General features: G+C 42.5%; 2 protein-coding genes across 2 annotated transcripts in view; both read right to left on the reverse strand.

The window, feature by feature from the left end:
- LOC130880118 (phospholipid-transporting ATPase ABCA3-like) overlaps positions 1–3,666 on the reverse strand; it is a 79,729-nt gene extending 76,063 nt beyond the window's left edge. Inside the window, exon 1 of the mRNA XM_057778991.1 lies at positions 3,565–3,666. The gene's annotated coding sequence lies outside the window, so the exon portion shown is untranslated. The remainder of the gene's footprint in view (positions 1–3,564) is intronic.
- Positions 3,667–5,678: 2,012 nt separating this feature from the next.
- LOC130880341 (phospholipid-transporting ATPase ABCA3-like) overlaps positions 5,679–17,757 on the reverse strand; it is a 105,187-nt gene continuing 93,108 nt past the window's right edge. Inside the window, exons 26-31 of the mRNA XM_057779329.1 lie at positions 17,446–17,640; positions 14,857–15,044; positions 14,065–14,235; positions 13,526–13,716; positions 6,219–6,292; positions 5,679–5,825 (exon numbers count right to left, since the gene is read on the reverse strand). Coding sequence (XP_057635312.1) covers positions 5,679–5,825; positions 6,219–6,292; positions 13,526–13,716; positions 14,065–14,235; positions 14,857–15,044; positions 17,446–17,640 — 966 coding nt within the window. The remainder of the gene's footprint in view (positions 5,826–6,218; positions 6,293–13,525; positions 13,717–14,064; positions 14,236–14,856; positions 15,045–17,445; positions 17,641–17,757) is intronic.

A 17,757-nucleotide genomic window follows, 5' to 3' on the forward strand; every position in this document is an offset into this window, starting at 1 on the left:
TTCAGAACACAACAGGGCATCCGCACGTATGAGCTCATAGTATTCATGACAACAAGCGCAAGACCCGGGGAAGTGAACGCTAGGTCAAAGCCCAACATGTGGGGAGATGAACACAAAGTCCCATCCCATCCAACTAGGTGTTGGTAATTGATATGAGCTTTAGGGGTGTGGCCCATGGTTCATCCATCACATTCTAGTGGAAGACTACACACCCAAGCATATATGGGCAGCATAAACTACTCAATGAATTAAAAAAAATTAAAAGAGGACCATGTTGAATGACTAGAGGAGGGAAGGAATTGGTGGAGGAGGCAAATATGATCAGAATGCATTGCACAAAATTCTCAAAGAAGTAATAAAAAGTTTTAAAGCAAAAAAAATATTATCTAGCAGCATGTGACCTTTAGACAAGTAAATTACTTAAATTGTATTCATTTAATTTTCTAATACAGTTTTAAAGTAACTAATCATTTGGGCTATCTGAGTAGTTATATATTCTGACATTTAAAATGTATTCAGCATCTGTGGAGATCCTAACATCTACAAAATGTCATGCACTAAACAAAGATTAATTACTTTGTTATTCAAATTTACAATACGGAAATAACTACCACCAATAACAATACTAAGGGGAGTGGTTTGTAACGAACTGAACATTTATGTTTATGTTCCTACCAGACTCATATGCTAAATCCTAATAGCAAAGATGGTGTTATTTAGAAATGGGAACGCTGAGCGGTGATGTAAGTGGGATTGCTAGCTGTACATGAAGCCCCAGAGACAGCCAGCCTCTCTATCTCATCTGTCTGTCATGTGAGTACATTCAGACATTAGAGCCCCCTGTGTGTCAGGAAAGAGACTTCACAAGACACTGATCTGCTGGCACTTTCCTTTCAGACATTCCAGCCTCCTGAAAACCCACCAAAATTTCCTGTAGTTTGTAAGTCACATAGCCTATGGATTTTGTTGTAGCTGCCAAATGAACTACGAAGAGATTAATTCTTAAATTTAATGAATATTATATATCTAATATACTTTATACTAGGTACAAATATATAGTTGGGAAAAATGAAATCCACTTCTTATGGAGTAGATGACATGGCAGGTATTGATGTTAAAACCGCAGCTTTTATCTTACCATGACTTAGGAACACAGATTTAGGTTACCCCAAATTCCATGTTCCAATGTGAAAGCAATTTTACAGGGCTTTTAGAATTTTACAGAACAATGAAAGTCTCAAATCAAAACAACTTTAAGATGCATTGGTGGGTCCACCAGAGAGTTGGTGCGACCTTACCTTTTGTAAGGCCCTGGATGCTGTCTGCTGACACTCTTAGCTCCTGGGTCGGTGGAAGCTAGTGTTCCACTAAGTTAATAGCTCCTAAAAGGTTTTTATTTATTATCACGAGGTATCGGTTCAGATACTGACTGTCCCTGTAGGCTAACACCAGACCAAGATAAAGTAATTAGCTTCTGAACCTACGGAAGTCTAGTCTCCCCTCGGTGCTGAAATCCCAGTTGGTCTACAGTCTCTGCAGACACAGACTTCTTCCTGAAGGTCTTGCTGCTGCTGCTGCTGCTGCTGCTGCTGCTGTTCACAGCCAGACACAGCTTCTTGTCAGGGATTTCATTCACTTGGGCAACCATCATCACTCTTCCTAGCTGAAATCAGGCATGTAGGTTCAGATTCCCACCACTGAGCACAGCCTTGCACAGCTGGCAGAATTTTTTTTGGGGGGGGGCAGCTCTGAGGCAGGCCAAGAGCTGGAGCTCAGAGCCATAAAGGAGAGTCATTAAAGCTTTATTAATCTTAAGTGTGCTGAGGATGAATCTGAGGTAGACTGTCAGTTGCGGGAACTGTAACCCAAATTCAGGCACAGCAATCAAATCAGGGACCTTGTCAGCATGTGCAAGCCCACACGTGCACATGCACACACACACACACACACACATGCGCGTGCACATGCGCGCGCGCACACACACACACACACAATTATTCTCTGGAAAAATGATGCTCAGGTAAACTATTTAATATTTTGGAATACAACAAATATAACATGACCATAATATTACTAGAAAAATCTCTAGTACTGTTTTCAAATAATTATTTATTATTATTGTTGTGTGTATACATTACATGGCCATAACAGAAGTTAAAAATAAAATATATCCCCAAGAAAATGGAAACCAAAAGAGTACAGAAGTAGCTGTGTTAGTTAAAACAGACACGTACTTTTAACTACTCAGGAGGCTGTGACCGGTGCTCATGGACCCTGCATCATGTATCTTTTCTGAATACAGTGGTATGAAACTTTGACATAAATAACAGGAGGAAGTACTCGTAGAAAATTCACAGACAAATGGAAATCAGACCGCACACTAAAGTATCAGTGAAGACATTTTTTAAAAGCAATTTCTGCTATCTTGAGACAAATGAAAACAGAAACAACATACCAAACTTATAAGATGCAGCAAAAATCTCTCCACCATGAAAGCTTAGAGGATTGAAATTTACACCCCAGACTCTCAAATAAACAACCTGCCAACACACCAGGGAACTAGAAAAACACGAACAAAACTAACCGAGCACAAGGGTGAAGTTCAGGAGCCGTTGCATCCAAATCCTACACAGTCCAAACGTATCTATTCTGTGTGTTCCAGATGAAGGAAAAATGTGCTGCTAGTTTCCTCTTCCTCCCTCCCTTCCTCCCTCCCTCCCTCCCTCCCTGCCCCTCTCTCTTTCTTTTGAGACAGGGCCTCACTGTGTAGATCTGGCTGATCTACAACTCAAGGGGCACTGATGGAGCATCCTGCCTCTTTGCCTTTAACCTCCTGTGACCTTGCACCCTGAGCTGTGGTCCTGGCATTATCCTCATCCCTTAAATAAGAAATTGCAGGGGATGGTGAGCAGCAGAAATAAACAGGGACAGATAGACAAAAACAGAAAGACAAAGAGAAAGGAAAATTAAGCCCCCGGGGCATCTGAAAGCAGTGGACACAAGGGAAGGCAGAAAGACTCACCACCAGGGCTCCAATTTAGCAACTTTGACCCCTAGCACCTTATCCACTGAAAAGCATCAGACCTCCTAGTTGGAGAGAATTGTCCTGCACTCAGTGCCTTAGCCAACCGTCCTGCAGGGCAGTGCTCTCCTTCTCCTTCCCAAGGATGCGACCTGGCCTCGTGCAAACCAATTAAAAGTACAGGTGCGGCGGGGGGGGGGGGGGGGGGGGCACGACCCAAAGTCACGTGCTAAGTACGGTGAACGGTCAAGGAGAGTCAGGAGCAGGGGGAGGAGACCAAGGCACGAGCTGGAGAAGGAACAGGGGATGGGCTGTGAGTAGCGGGAACCAGGAAAACAGGACCATGGAGCATATGCCACGACCATATGTTTCTCCTGCTCCCTAAATTCATCAACACAGGGGGAAACAGTATGTGAGGGGTAGTGGGGAGCTGTAGGCATACACAGTAGCTGGGGGGGGGGGGCAGTAGGGGCGCTAGAGGAGCGAGCCAAGCCCAGACCTCTGCTTGCTCCAAATCCTTCTCAGCATCACCTACTACTTACTCAGCCCACCACGCACCATCCTTTGCTTCCTTTCCAAAACGTGGGGTAGTCCATAATTCCAGTGGCATAGGGTTCCATTGACCCCCCACCTCCACTCTCCTTGTCCGTCTCTCTGTCTCTCCCGTGCTTCCCAGGACTGGATCAATTGCCACATTTCTCAGTCCTTTCCAGTGTAGCTTCATGTTAAAGTCACAGGCTCTGAGTTCTGGCAAGCATCGCAAGTTCTCTATCTCTGATGTGATAGGAATTTATTGAGTCTTGGCGCCAGAGGAGCGGGAACTAACGTGACCTTACGTCTTGTCAACAGAGGGCGCTGTGGGAACACCGCAGTTGTTTTTGTTTTTTTGTTTTGTTTTGTTTTTGGCTCTGGCCTTGCACCTGCCTTTATTAGTGTGAACCACGTTCCCTCGCGCTCACAGTCCAAGATCATCAGAGCCAGCCACAGCTGTCTGCTTCTCCGCGGGAACCTGCCCCTGCCAACAACCCAGACCCAAGAGCGGTTTTCACAGTTTAGGCAGCTCATGCACTCGGGAGTGTTGCTGCTTCAGGACCTATCGTTGGATGTTTTCAGTCACTGGCGATATCCAGTCAGGATAGTAACTCTTTAAACTCTGTGCAAATTACAACGTGACATCTTCTCTCAAAGGGAACAGTGACCGGCACACCTGAAACCTTGGTCAAACCTTTGAGCACCTGCCAATCTCAATGACAAAAATTGTTGTAATAAGAGCGGCGGGGCTGTGTTCCGCCACCCGGCTGCCCGCACGACTAGCTTATGCCCCGAAATAATTACACGGAAACTGTATTTTTTTAAACATTGCTTGGCCCATTAGCTTCAGCCTCTTATTGGCTAGCTCTTACATATTGATCTAACCCATTTCTAATATTTTGTGTAGCCCCACGAGCTGGCTTACCAGGGAGGATCTTAACCTGCGTCTGTCTGGAGTGGGAGAATCATGGCGACTCCTGACTCAGCTTCTTTCTCCCAGCATTCTCTTCTGTTTACTCCACCCACCTAAGGTTTGGCCTATCAAACGGGCTAAGGCAGTTTTCTTTATTAGTTAACCAATGAAAGCAACAGATAAAATACAAGAACCACCTCCATCAAAAAATGAAGTAGCAAAACCTACCTTCTGGTCCTGAGACGATTCGATGATGCAGTCATGGAGCGTGGACAGTGGAAGACCCACTCATGTTTTCTGTTGGGGAGGAAACCCAAAGAAAACTGTACTGTTGCTACAGCAGTAAGACATAGATTGGTTTCTCAATGCCATTTTGTTGCTAGTTAGTTTTTGTTTGTTGTTTGTTTTTTTTTTCAAAGAGAATCCACTAATTACATCTTATGCCTATGTGTGATTGGGCATTCGTATGATTTATCTTCCTACTTTTGCAAATCTGTGTGAGTCCTTGGTTTTAATTCTTTAGCTAAGAGGCTGAGGACCTGGGAAACCCTGTCCTTCTTAATGATAGAATTACAAGTGTATGTGGCTCAAAACACACAATTAAAAAATGTTTTCTTTCTCTTCTTGGACTTTGCATGTTCTTGGTGAAAAGACTCTTGATTTGACTTTGGGAAATTACTACTTGACTGGCCTTTTAATCTTTGGCATCAGTTGTGTGCTTCCATGAATATGTGTATGTCCTGGGAAAGATGACTTGTCTCGGGCCTTATACACATACACCCCTCCCATACACACCAGCTGCTAGAACACAGTGAGACTGCTCTTATACACATACACTCCTCCCATACACACCAGCCGCTAGAACACAGTGAGACTGCTCTTCACGTTGTCCTATCTATTCCACCGTACTTTTCGGATGTTTCTGTTCTCAGAATACTCAAGACCTTGTCTCCACCCTGGTAAATTCTGCTCTTTCTTGTTTCTAGGAGGGAAAAGGGGATATTTCAGCAACAGCTTTAAATCCATACATAATATATTCACAAGTGACTCATCTAAGTCTATAATGAAGGGGATAAATGTTCTCCAACAGGGAAATCTTTATTATGTGAATATATTTACACAGAATTATATATATACATACACACACATGCCCCTGTCCAGACCCAAGTAGAGTTGAATGAAGACATCCTAATCGCTGGCTGTAACTGAATTTCAAGGCACCGCTTTTGCTTTTGCATGATCACTTTCTGGGTTATCTACATTGGCAAAGGTCAGGAAGACTTGCTCCAAGGTGATCTGACTGATGGAATAGTCTTCGAAATTGTACTGCTCTTTTGCTTTCTCCAGAATGCCAAACACCTTCAGCAGCAACAGAAGACATGCAGTCACCATTGACAATTTCCCTCCAGACCCCAAATCAGAGAAGTCCCTCCTTCCGCTCCCCAATGTCCCCTGGGCTCACACTAGAGGAAAGAAGGACAGAAGGGTGGGAGGGGAAAGCTGGAGGAATAGGTAATTAAGAAACCAAGAGCAGGCAGGTCTCTGCACCAGTCCTCTTGATGGCCATAGACTAATCATGGGATTTAGGGGCAGAAATAAAAGGCAACTAAATTCTAAAGGTATTTGAAAAGCAACATACATGTGCTCCTGCCTCACAATGCTAGGCACGATTCCACTGCCTGGACCCCAGTCTCCCCATCGTTAGTCCTTGCCTATCGTTAGTGCATACAAGTGCATGGTTTCGGGCATCACCTTTCCCCAGCTGTTGTCCTTGCTGGGAATGTAGTAATTAAGGATCCCTTGACTCTCTTGCTTCAGCTCACTACCTAGGACAGAAAAATAGGTCAGGTGAGTGATCTTACCTATTTCATTTAAAACTGCCAAAATGATGTTATATTTACATAGTAGTATATACAGTGAAGAAGCTAATGGGTCTAGACATAAGTGGATAGGATCAAGTGTTCAAAAGCATGAGCTTTATGGGGGACATTCTCATCCAAGCCACCAGAGCCAGCATGGCTACTGTTTTCAGAGGATTTATTACTGAGGAAACCATACTGTCATGGAATACAAGGCAGTTATTGAGCATACATTGTTCAACTCACATGTCTAATGTTAGATACTGGTCCTTCTAAAATTAACATGAGTGCTGAGAACTGCTAAACCAGTGCTGAGAACGTGGGCTGGGGCAATGTACTCCTAGGCAATGCACTCCTGGTCATGCATCTTCCCATGGTGGCTTTGGAGGGGAGCAGGGATGACACCGCCTCAATATTCTTGTGATTATACAGTCTTGCTGCCACGTGAAAGGAAATACCCAGACAGCATACAGGCCACCAAAGTCTGTTAGTTTGCTTTACAAGTGTGTAAGAATTCACTAGTACAATCAGAAGGAAAATAGTAGTATCCTGTATGAATTTTGAACACATACTTGTTTATATCTGAATTGTGTATTTGTAGATTAAATTGACTTGGATTTAAAAATTGAAAGTAACTCATATGTAGTTATAATGATGTGGGATTTTCTTTAATATCAGCCCTAAAGGATGCTTTGCCACACAAATTTTTTATTATATACTGTTTCAAGCACAGAACTTAATTATTTAAAATCAACACACAGGAAGCCTCCCATTCAGGTCAAATAACAAAGCAGCTGCTCCCACATGACACCTTCCAGCCTCTGCCCCAACAAAATGTCTCCAGTGCCTCAGTGTAACTGAGTAAATTAACACCTTATACGTTATTTTCTTTTGTTTTTATCTTAATGGTTTGATTTTGCCCATTTTTAGTCCTCATACTTGGTAGATAAGTCATCTACCCCCAATCTATATTTTAAGCCCAGTTGGGTAAAGTTTCTAATCCTTTTTTCATTGAACACTGTTTAAAAGGTTTATTCATGGCATTTAATATCGTCATAGTTAACTCATTATCCTTTCTGCACCAGTTAGTATATTAATATCCCATACTTCACTTTCATTTGACTGCTGAAAGTTGTTTCTTGTATCAGAATATTGCGATTATCTTTTTTTTTTTTTTAAATCTAGCCCTTAGCACAGGTGATTTAAATGTTTACAGTCTGTTTCTAGACATGGAATTTCTAGGTCACTGCCCTTTTCAGTATTTTTTTTAAGTCATTTGAAGATACAGAGAACGGCAGAGATGCTGCCCCCACCATTCACAATGAGACTCTTCCTTGAATACTTGTGTTCTGTGATGGGCAAATGACTAAGACTGAACAGATGACTAAGGCAGCATTTGTGGAGACAAGTGCCTGCTGTGGAAGATGACAGGAGAGTCCATTTACACAGGAAGACACTGCAAACTGGTTGAACAAAACCAAAGACTTAAATAAAAAAATTAAGTCCCAAATGCCAAGTATTGGGCTAGTGAGAGAATATGGGGCTAGGGTTTTATATTGGTTGCATTCATTTAAAATTATCATATGTATTACTAAAACATTTATCAATTATATGCTATGTGATCAGACAGACAGCATTCATTTAGCCCAGTGGTTCTCAAGCCCCCTAATGCTGAGACCCTTTAATATAGCTCATGTTGTGGTAACCCCCAACCATAAAATTATTTTCATTGCTACCTCATAACTGTAATTTTGCTATTGTTATGTGCTATGGGAATTCCTTCAGCCAATAGTCTTTAAGATATCAGCCCACTTGGGTGTGGTCTCTTATGCTATAAATGTAGCCATAAAGCTTGCCTGTGCTCCCTCTCTCTCTCCATTGCTGGATTTAGTTCCGGTTCCCTGTTCAAGCAGAGGACTGTGATCTGTAAGTCTATCCCTGAATAGAGAACCCTTTATTATACTCAGTTCTGAGATAGTGTAGAATTACTGATAACATCCATCTTTAGTTATGAGTCATAAATATCTAATATAAAAGATGTCGGCTATGCGATCCTCAGAGGAGTCGGGACTCAGGTTGAGAACCACTGGTCTGGCATTTTGTTTTCTTTTCAGAATGAGGGAGGTTTTCACTGTGTAGGCCAGATTGGTCTTGAACTTTCAGTCCTCCTGCCTCAGCCTCCCTGGTGCTGGCATTCAATTTTAAATGTGTACTACCTAATAAACCCAGCCCAATACTCACCATTAGTTCTTATGCAAATGTTTCTCCAATAACATTTTCAATTAATCTGAAAATTTTCACCTGCATATTCTTCAGAAAGAACTTATGGGAACAATAATGCCTGGATTTTTGCTTTTGAGACAGGGTTTTTCTGTGTAGTTTTGGAGCCTGAACTGGAACTAGTTTTGTAGACCAGGCTGGCCTCAAACTCACAGAGATATACCTGTCTCTGCTTCCCGGGTGCTGGGATAACAGGCATGAACCACCACAGCCCGGTGCCTGGTTTTTTTTTTTTTTTTGTCTCTGAATCCTTAAGATCATTTTGGGGTTAAATTTTTTTTGTTTCCATTTTTCCTTTCCTGCATTTCTTAAATATATTTACAAGCTGTTGTTTTGAAACATTCTTATCAAAGATTTGTAAAACATGGAGGGCTTTCCTGTTAGGGTTTCTGTCCTGCCTGGTACCCCACAGCTGGCAAGCCCCAAAGAAAATCACACAGAGAGTCTGCATTACTTATAAACTGATTGGCCCATTAGCTCAGGCTTCTTACTAGCTCTTGTAGCTTTTATTAACCCATTGTTCTTATCTATGTTAGCCACATGGCTCAGTACCTTTCTCCGCAGAGCAGCTCACATCCTGCTTCTTCCGTGATCTGGGCTGGAATAGGGGAAGAGCTTCCTTCTTCCCAGAATACTCCTGTTCTCATCACCCCGCCTCTACTTCCTGTCTGGTTGACCTGCCTATACTTCCTGCCTGGCCAATCAGCACTTATTTAAAACATGATTGACAGAATACAGACAATTCTCCCGCACAAGATTGGGGGATGGCTCAGTTGGTAAAATGCTTGCTGCATAAGCATGGGGACCTAGGCTTGAATCCCAGAACCCACATAAAAGCCTAGGTGTGGTGGCATTCACTTCTCATCCCTATGTTGGAAAGGTAGAGACAGGTGGATCTCTGGGGCTCACTGGCCAGCCAGCCTAGCCTACTTGGTGAGGTCTAGACCAGTAAGAGATTATGACATAGCAACAACAAGACACTGTGTCTGGGGAGATGGCTCAGTCAAGAAAGTGTGTGCTCCCCAAATATGAGGACCTGAGTTAATATCCCCAGCACCCACATAAAGTTGGGAGTGCTAGCCTATGCTGTAACCCCAGTGCTAGCAGGGCAGAGACAGGTTATTCCTAGAGTCAGTTTTGTCAAATTGGGAAGCTTCATACTGAGTGAAAGGCACTGCCTCAAAAGACAGAGAGCAACTGAGGACCTCACTGACCTGAGGACTACACCGACCTCTGTCCTCCACAATCATATGTACGTACACATACACTTGCATGTATAGGAGCACATACCCATATGACAAAAACATACACTACACACCTATGTGTGTTGTGTGTAGGTAATATGGGTGGCTCTAATAGAAGGATATCGGAGGTTTTCTTCTGGATTCCTCATGCATACACACATGTGAACACACAGTGAGAGACACACACGTGCACACATGCTTGATCTATTCATTCTGCTTTTCTTCTGCTTGTCACTGACTTACTTGGCTGTTGGTCTACAGAGTGAGCTATACTAAAGGGCAGTGATTTCATTAGAGTATGCCTTGGTGCTGTCTTCCAAGTGCCTGCTTGACTTTCATGTTCGGTCTGTCTTCTTTGGCTTCAGGAACACGACTGACAAATTTCAGTACTGCTTCTCTTCTGCTGACTTCACTCCCTTTGTGACCAGCTTCCCTGGCCTGTCCCTGCCTTACTTCACTTTCCCACAGATCCATATATACATTAGTTTGTTTTTCCCTGTTGTTCTCTTCTGCAATATCCACTTCCTTTGCACACTGCATGTTGTTTATTCTTTAGTTAAGTATTTACGAAACTTTGCTGAGAAAATCCTCTCCAAGGCTGTTGGCTTTCCTGTAGATCCTTCTATTGTTTTGTCAGCCAGTTTCTTTGCTCTTCTGTCATGGTGTCTATCCCACTTGTGGTATGTTGTGAGGTAATGTCTTTCTGTTTTATAGCACCGTGCTTCCATCATGCTAGGGTTTCTGCTTTTCACTAGCAGCGCTTTCTGCGGAGATCAACCACAACCTTGCCAATTCCTTGTGCCTATGGGAGATGAGTTGCCTTGTAGTTTAGGAATGTAGGAAATGGAGTAGGGCAAAATGCTTGTAGCTTCACAGCTGAGAGTCTTTTAGGATCTATTAACAGACAGCAGCAAGGGAGCTCTGCCACATGCTCTTCCGAGTCCTCCAGAGCAGAGCTGTGCCTTCTTCTGCTTGGAAGAAGATGCTCCGGAGGACTGACTTTTATCCACTTTGAAGGCCCTGCCTTTATGTGGCCCTCTCAGCATGCGCTCCCCAGAGACAGCCCAAGGCATCACCTCAGATCCCAGCAAAGGCATGGCCATTAGCTTCTAGGATTTATATTTTCTTACAGCTTATTTTTCTGTTTTATTTCTTTATGTTTTTCATTCCTGTTATTAATATTTTATCTTTGGGGCTAAAAGGGGAAATACCTTATTTTTGAGCCTATTATTTCATTGAAACATTTTGTTACAATTTTACAAGATTCTAGATTAATTTTCCCCACAATGCTTTTCAGAGATAAAATCTATATTGAAGACAAGAATCATCCTATTTCTGACATTTTTCATAAAACAAATATATGGTTATTTAAATTTCCTTGAGTTTATATAAAACTTATATGTTAAAAGCATCCGCTTTCTTGTGGTAACCCCACAAGAAATGCTTACTCAACTGCCCTCTGGCTAATGTTTATTTCTTATTTTTAATGATTAATATCTACTCATACTTTACTCAAGAATCATATAGGGAAGGGCTTACATTTAAGGCCTTTCTCAAGCCCACATTCCCATAAGATACGTGTGTCCACATCCTTAGTGGGGGTTAGTATTTGGTGTTCCTCTGTCAAGTGCCGCAAATAAGCAGAAGAGCTAACAGCAAATCAACTTCTTGGACCACAAGGCACCACAGAAAATAAAACTTTGTTGAGTACTCAAAAATGTCTGAGAATGGGCACATAAGCAGATCTTTAACCCTCAGGACATACGCACCTGCATTCCCGTACCACGTCATTATCACCAGGCCCAGGACCACACGCCTACTCCCACAGATGCCCTGCTGGCCCTCACTTACTTAGAGATCCCAGCTTCTCCTGTGTTATTTCCCATGGCTTCAGACTGTAAAATTCCAAATCCTCAGCTTAACCCTAGAGGGGCTTCTGTTGTTGTTTTGCTCAGCCCAATAAGGTGGAAATAAAGATAAAGCCCATGGGTGCAAGAATCCTTGATCAGAGAGTACTTTTAAGTTTTGGAGAGTGAGGTGGGAAACCAGAAGCAAAAGTAGCATCTACGATCTGCACTGCACCCTGTGGCTAGCAGACCAGTTCTTGTTGGATTTAACGTACCAAACAGAATTACTTTTTTAAAAAATTTTTCTTATCAAATGAATACTTTATTAGAGTCATAACATTTATAAAATTTCTTTTTTGTTTTTGTTTTTAATATTTATTTATTTATTTATTATGTATACAATATTCTGTTTTGCATGTATGCCTGCAGGCCAGAAGAGGGCACCAGACCTCATTACAGATGGTTGTGAGCCACCATGTGGTTGCTGGGAATTGAACTCAGGACCTTTGGAAGAGCAGGAAATGCTCTTAACCACTGAGCCCTCTCTCCAGCCCCTAAAATTTCTTGTCATCACTGAGTTATCAGATTTTTAAGAGCAACCAACATCAGAAACAGAAATTCTTGAAAGAAACCATACTCATTTGCATTTCAAAACCATATCCTGGCTGAGACAGCAAATGGTCAGAGTTACAATTTTTTGTTTATTTGTCTGTGTTTATTTTTTGAGCAGGGTTTCTCTGTACAGTAACCTTAGCTGTCCTGGAACTAGCTCTTGTAGACCAGGCTGGCCTCAAACTCACAGAGATCTGCCTGCCTCCGTCTCCCGAGTGCTGGGATTAAAGGTGTGCACCACCACCACCACCGGAAGAGTTATAATTTTTAATACAAGACAAAAATACTTAATATTTTTCACAGATTATGTTATAGCCTGAATTTTTTATCTCTTTCAAAATGCATGCACTGAAGTCCCACCTCCCCAGGAGACTTTGGAGATAGGGCCTTTATGGAGGTGACTGAGTCTAAAGGAGGTTTGAAGTGTGACACTGCTGACCCACTGGGACTGGTATCCTTTGGGGGAAAAAAAGAAAAAACAAAACTAGACACCAGGGCACCAGGGAAATGCAAAAACACAGAAAACATCCTATGAGAATAAAGTGGAAAGATGCTGTCTGCAGTGTAAGCCAGAGAGGTCTCAGAAGACACAGGGCTGTTGACGACTTGATCTTGGACTTTCAACCCCCAAAGCTGTGAGAAAATAAATGCTGGTTAAGCCACCCTCTCTGTGGTATTGTGCTATGGGAGTCAGTCCGAGTAGACTGATATGGATCATATTTTTAAAAATTGGAATTGCTTAAAAACAAAACCCAGACCTTCAAACTTTAAATTCTATGACTTCGGGCTGGAGAGATGGCTCAGCAGTTAGGAGCATTGCCTGCTCTTCCAAAGGTCCTGAGTTCAATTCCCAGCAACCACATGGTGGCTCACAACCATCTGTAATGAGGTCTGGTGCCCTCTTCTGGCCTGCAGGCATACACACAGAATATTGTATATATAATAAATAAATAAATAAATAAATAAATAAATAAATAAATAAATATTAAAAAATTCTATGACTTCTTGTTCACATATGAGACTGACAAATTCTTATCATTTTTTGAACACTTGCATAAACAGAAACAGCTACAGGCACAAACCTCTTCCAAAGAACTCATTATTAGGTGTCAGGCATAGAGAAGCCTCACAGGAAACCATGGTTAGAGACAAACAGCACACAGATGGTCAGACAACAGACATGACTTACTTGGCAAAGTTAACCTGACCCAACTTACCTGGGAAAACTTGGGCAATAAATCCTTCAAAATCCTTTATTACATTATCACCAGAGTCAGTTTTGAACTTGACATTCATGGTGTAAACATTGCCAAACTTGTTCTTGAGATGCTGAGGGCTCCCCAGGCACACGAACTTTCCCTGCACCATGATGGCTAGCCTGGTGCAGAGAGCTTCACACTCCTCCATACTAGAAAAGCAAGATGCCAGAGGACATAAGGCAGAACTATGTTATTTGAATGTCAGAGGACATTCAAATACTCAATGTTTTTTGAGCCTCTTGAAGAGATAATTCTCATTTGCCAGTTATTAGGGCCATAGGGAATGGAGGTATTTTATAATTCAGAACAGGAGAGGACCAGCTCTTCAAATGGAACAGCTCATAAATATCTTCCCCTTACATATTCAAACACTTCTTAGGATTAAATGCTAAGAAGAAGCTCACATACTCAGGCAAGTTTTCTATACACTATTCCTGGCCCCAGGCATTTCCTCCTCATTGCCATAGAATTCTGCCCTCGCCCATCGTGAGCCACACCTGTGAGAGGTTATGATGATGACCTTGCCACTCTCTCGTGTCCTTATCACTGTGTTCCAGAGCATGCGCCGGGCTAAGGGGTCCATGCCAGTGGACGGCTCATCTAGGAAGACTACGGACGACTTCCCCATTATGGCGACAGCGGTGCTCAGCCTGCGTTTGCTTCCTCCACTTCAGAGTCAGGAAGGGAGAGAAGTGGAAGCACAGATAGCTTTATAGTACAGTAATTTAGTAGGTAACATATCTAATTAGCACTCGGACTTTAGTTACAGGAAAAATTGCTGGTTACCCATGACTGTACTGGGACATGAGACCAAACCCAACTGTACACAGAAATTTTCTTTCATCTGCAATGCAGAATAATGACTTTTGCTTATTCCATTTATTTTTAGCTATATTATCAGTTAAATTCAGATTCTTATTCTTGTAGTTCCTTGGGGTTTTCTAACATATGAGCTACATGGCAGTCAGCCAGAGCAATACAGAGAACCTCATCCTTGTCCTTTATGAGGAGACAAAGAATCACAGCAAGGCAGGAAAAGAGACACTCATCTGTCTAGTTCACTGGCTAGAATTCAAATTGGACCAGGCCTGAGAGTTTATCATAAAAAAAAAAAAGGTGTGATGTTCCTAGGGTCTGCTTCATTGAGAAGAACACTTGAGCACTCCAGCCCTTGCCTGCCTGTTACGGAGCTTGTTTAGACAGGTGGCAATCCATCCCACAGCTGTCAGACCCCAAACATGGCAGATGTCAGAATACGGCCGCAACGGGAGCAGAGCACGTGATCTCACCTCAAGGTGTAAATAAACTTCTCGGCTTGTGGTTGCAGGTACAGCATTTCCAACAAGTTGTCCACATAGGGTCTAATACTGTCCTCTGGAAGCCCCCACACCCTGGCATACATTGTCAAGATCTCCCGAGGGGTCATGAAATCCAGCAAAGCATCCAACTGTGGACAATAGCCAATTTTTGACCTTACCTAAAATAAGAGAACATTGATAGAGATAAGACAACTACCTCACTGAGCATCACACAGTGAATATGAATACCATTTTTTTTAAAAAAAAAAAAACTCAAAGTTTTCTGACCTATGGCCTGGGAACAAATTGATGCCCTTCTAGCAAAGAACTTTGTATCTTCCAGTGGTCACAGGATTACCATGGCCGGGGTGACTACATGTGTTAGAACTCTAAGGCATGAAGAACTTCATGCATGAAGGTGCATGTGCCCAGATAACTGTCATAAGCTGACATTAGAGTTAGAGCAATACAAGCATATTTGCCTGGAGGAGGCCGGACTACCATTTCTTAACCTATAGTCTTTGTGAGGTTAATCAGTAGTGTGAAGCCTACCCTCAATAAGTAAATAAATACTTTTGAAATTTGGAACATTGTTCATTAACACACCTTTATTATTCTGTCCCAAGGAACACCAGGTTATCAAGACTGAAGCCTGCGATGGAGGTGGGAGGTTAATTAGCAATGTCTAGGCTGGGTTTAAGAAGACCCCGAATTCTTGTGTGTGAGGATAAATGGATGAGAGGAGTGTTGTGGGATATTTTGATCACACTCAGATACTTCTGAGACTGACAATAAAACAAACCTTTAATCAGAGGGCAGAGATAGCTACTAGCTGACCAGAATTAGCCATAGAGGTTTTGGAGGATCCAGGACATATAGAGAGACATAGGAAGTACTAGGGAGGGACTTAGAAAGATGACTATAGAGACTGAGGTTAACATAGATTAACTACAGCTGATGAAGCATTATGAATTAGAAGACGCCTCTGCAGGTGTAGCTATTTCTATACCTGCTTCAACAGGTATTGTATTCAATACAACAACATACTTTACAAGTTTCTTGGTTCACATGAATTTTTCAATAAATGTCAAGTACAGCTGCATAATAATGAAAGGGAGGCAGGAAATAACCTCAGCTGAGTTGTTTTGTAGTGAGTTATTTTGTAATTTGAGAGCTAGGTCATATATCTAAGATAAGCATGGATTATTTCAATTATCCTATTAAAGGTGCATTCTTAGAAAAACAAAAAAAAATTAACAAATCCTAAAATCAGGGACAAGGCAAGGGTGTCTATTCTCCCCAACTATATTAAAAATAATGCCTGAAGTAGTAGCTTCATCAGTCAGCATGGTCTATTAGGTGCTTCTTGATTTTTTCCTCTTCCTTTAGGTGGGACTAATGGCTGGAGCTTGTTGGAGTTGACATTTCCTCTGTCCTGGTCTTTCAGGCCCTGGTTGAATAACTCCATCTATGTGCAAACTTCTTAAGGACAGAACATTCTGTGTATTGGTTCCTGTCTCCTTCCTCCTGCAGGCTGTCCAAGGGATTTTTCTCTGCCAGTCACACTAAGAACCTGATTGAACCCAAGGAGATAAAATTCACAGAAGTACAGAAGTGCCAGCCAAACGACCAGCTTCCTGTTGAAGTTCTATACGTGTTAAGATTTGCTCTGCCCAAGCTTCCAGCAATTCATCATTAAAGGTGCAGTTTTTCCTGCCCCAATATTGGTTCCCCCAGAGTTCCTACTCTGAAGTTGTTATGTCTGGGTCTGGATGTCTATTCTGTCTATGTGCTTGCATGCATACGAGGATGGGAATTTGCACAGAGGTCAGTGGACAACTTTTACCTTATTTGAGGCGGCTATCTTGATATTCACCACTGTGTACACTCAGCTAGCTGCCATTCTCCCATCTCTGCCCTCTTATCACAGAAATGCTGGGACTGCATAGGAGCATCCTCCTGTATCTGGCTGTTACCGGGCTCTGGGTATCCGAACTCAGATTGTTAGGTTTGCACGACAAGCACCTGAACCACAGCCATCTCCTTGGCCCTGCCCTGGAGTTTTGTGCCAGATTAAGTGGTGATTCATGTTTCACTTTCTCAGGGCCTTAATTTGGGGTGTCAGCTGGTTCCCAGTAAGACAGGTCTTACTGTGTAGACAAGGCTGGCCTAGGACTCCAGAGATCCACATGCTTCTGCTTCCTGAGTGCTGGCATTAAAAGCATGTGCCACCATGCACATCTCGTTCAGAGTTTTGTTAGGGTGGGACTGGTAACCTCAAGTTTCTTCTTAAACACTAGGCTGGAGACTCTGAGTCTAATAGATGCCTACACACACTAAGCACATTGTGTGGTATGCTAGAGGGGCTGCTGAGAGGTTGCATTTCACTCAGAGGACACTGCCCTTCATACCTCCATGTGTCCCCTTACATTTTCCTTCTCTTTCCAGAAGCATCCGATGGGATGCATTGAATCATCTCAATACCTGTCACCAGTCCTCTCTGGGAGCTCCTGCCATTTGCCTCCCGTCCACACCCCTAAGGCACCATGCTTCTCACCTTCAGACTATACACTAGCATACCTTTCGGATATTTTCCGTGATGCTGTAGCCTTCAATGAACACATCCCCAGACGTAGCAACCTCTTCTCCAGTCAGAATTTCAAAGGTAGTAGTTTTTCCAGCTCCATTTAGTCCAAGCAATCCAAAACACTCCTCCTTTTGGATGGTGACAGAGATATTTCTCACAGCCAGAATGGGTGGCACTTTAAAATATATCTTAAAAACAAAGAAAATACAAAACACTATGTATTCGGATGGGTCAGACACACAGTTTCAAACCTTTACAGACCACAGTACTTCAGACGGTTTCATAAGAACCCTTCTTGGAGAACA

Source organism: Chionomys nivalis, chromosome 8, assembly GCF_950005125.1.
Source record: "Chionomys nivalis chromosome 8, mChiNiv1.1, whole genome shotgun sequence".
NCBI classification, from domain to species: Eukaryota; Metazoa; Chordata; class Mammalia; order Rodentia; family Cricetidae; genus Chionomys; species Chionomys nivalis.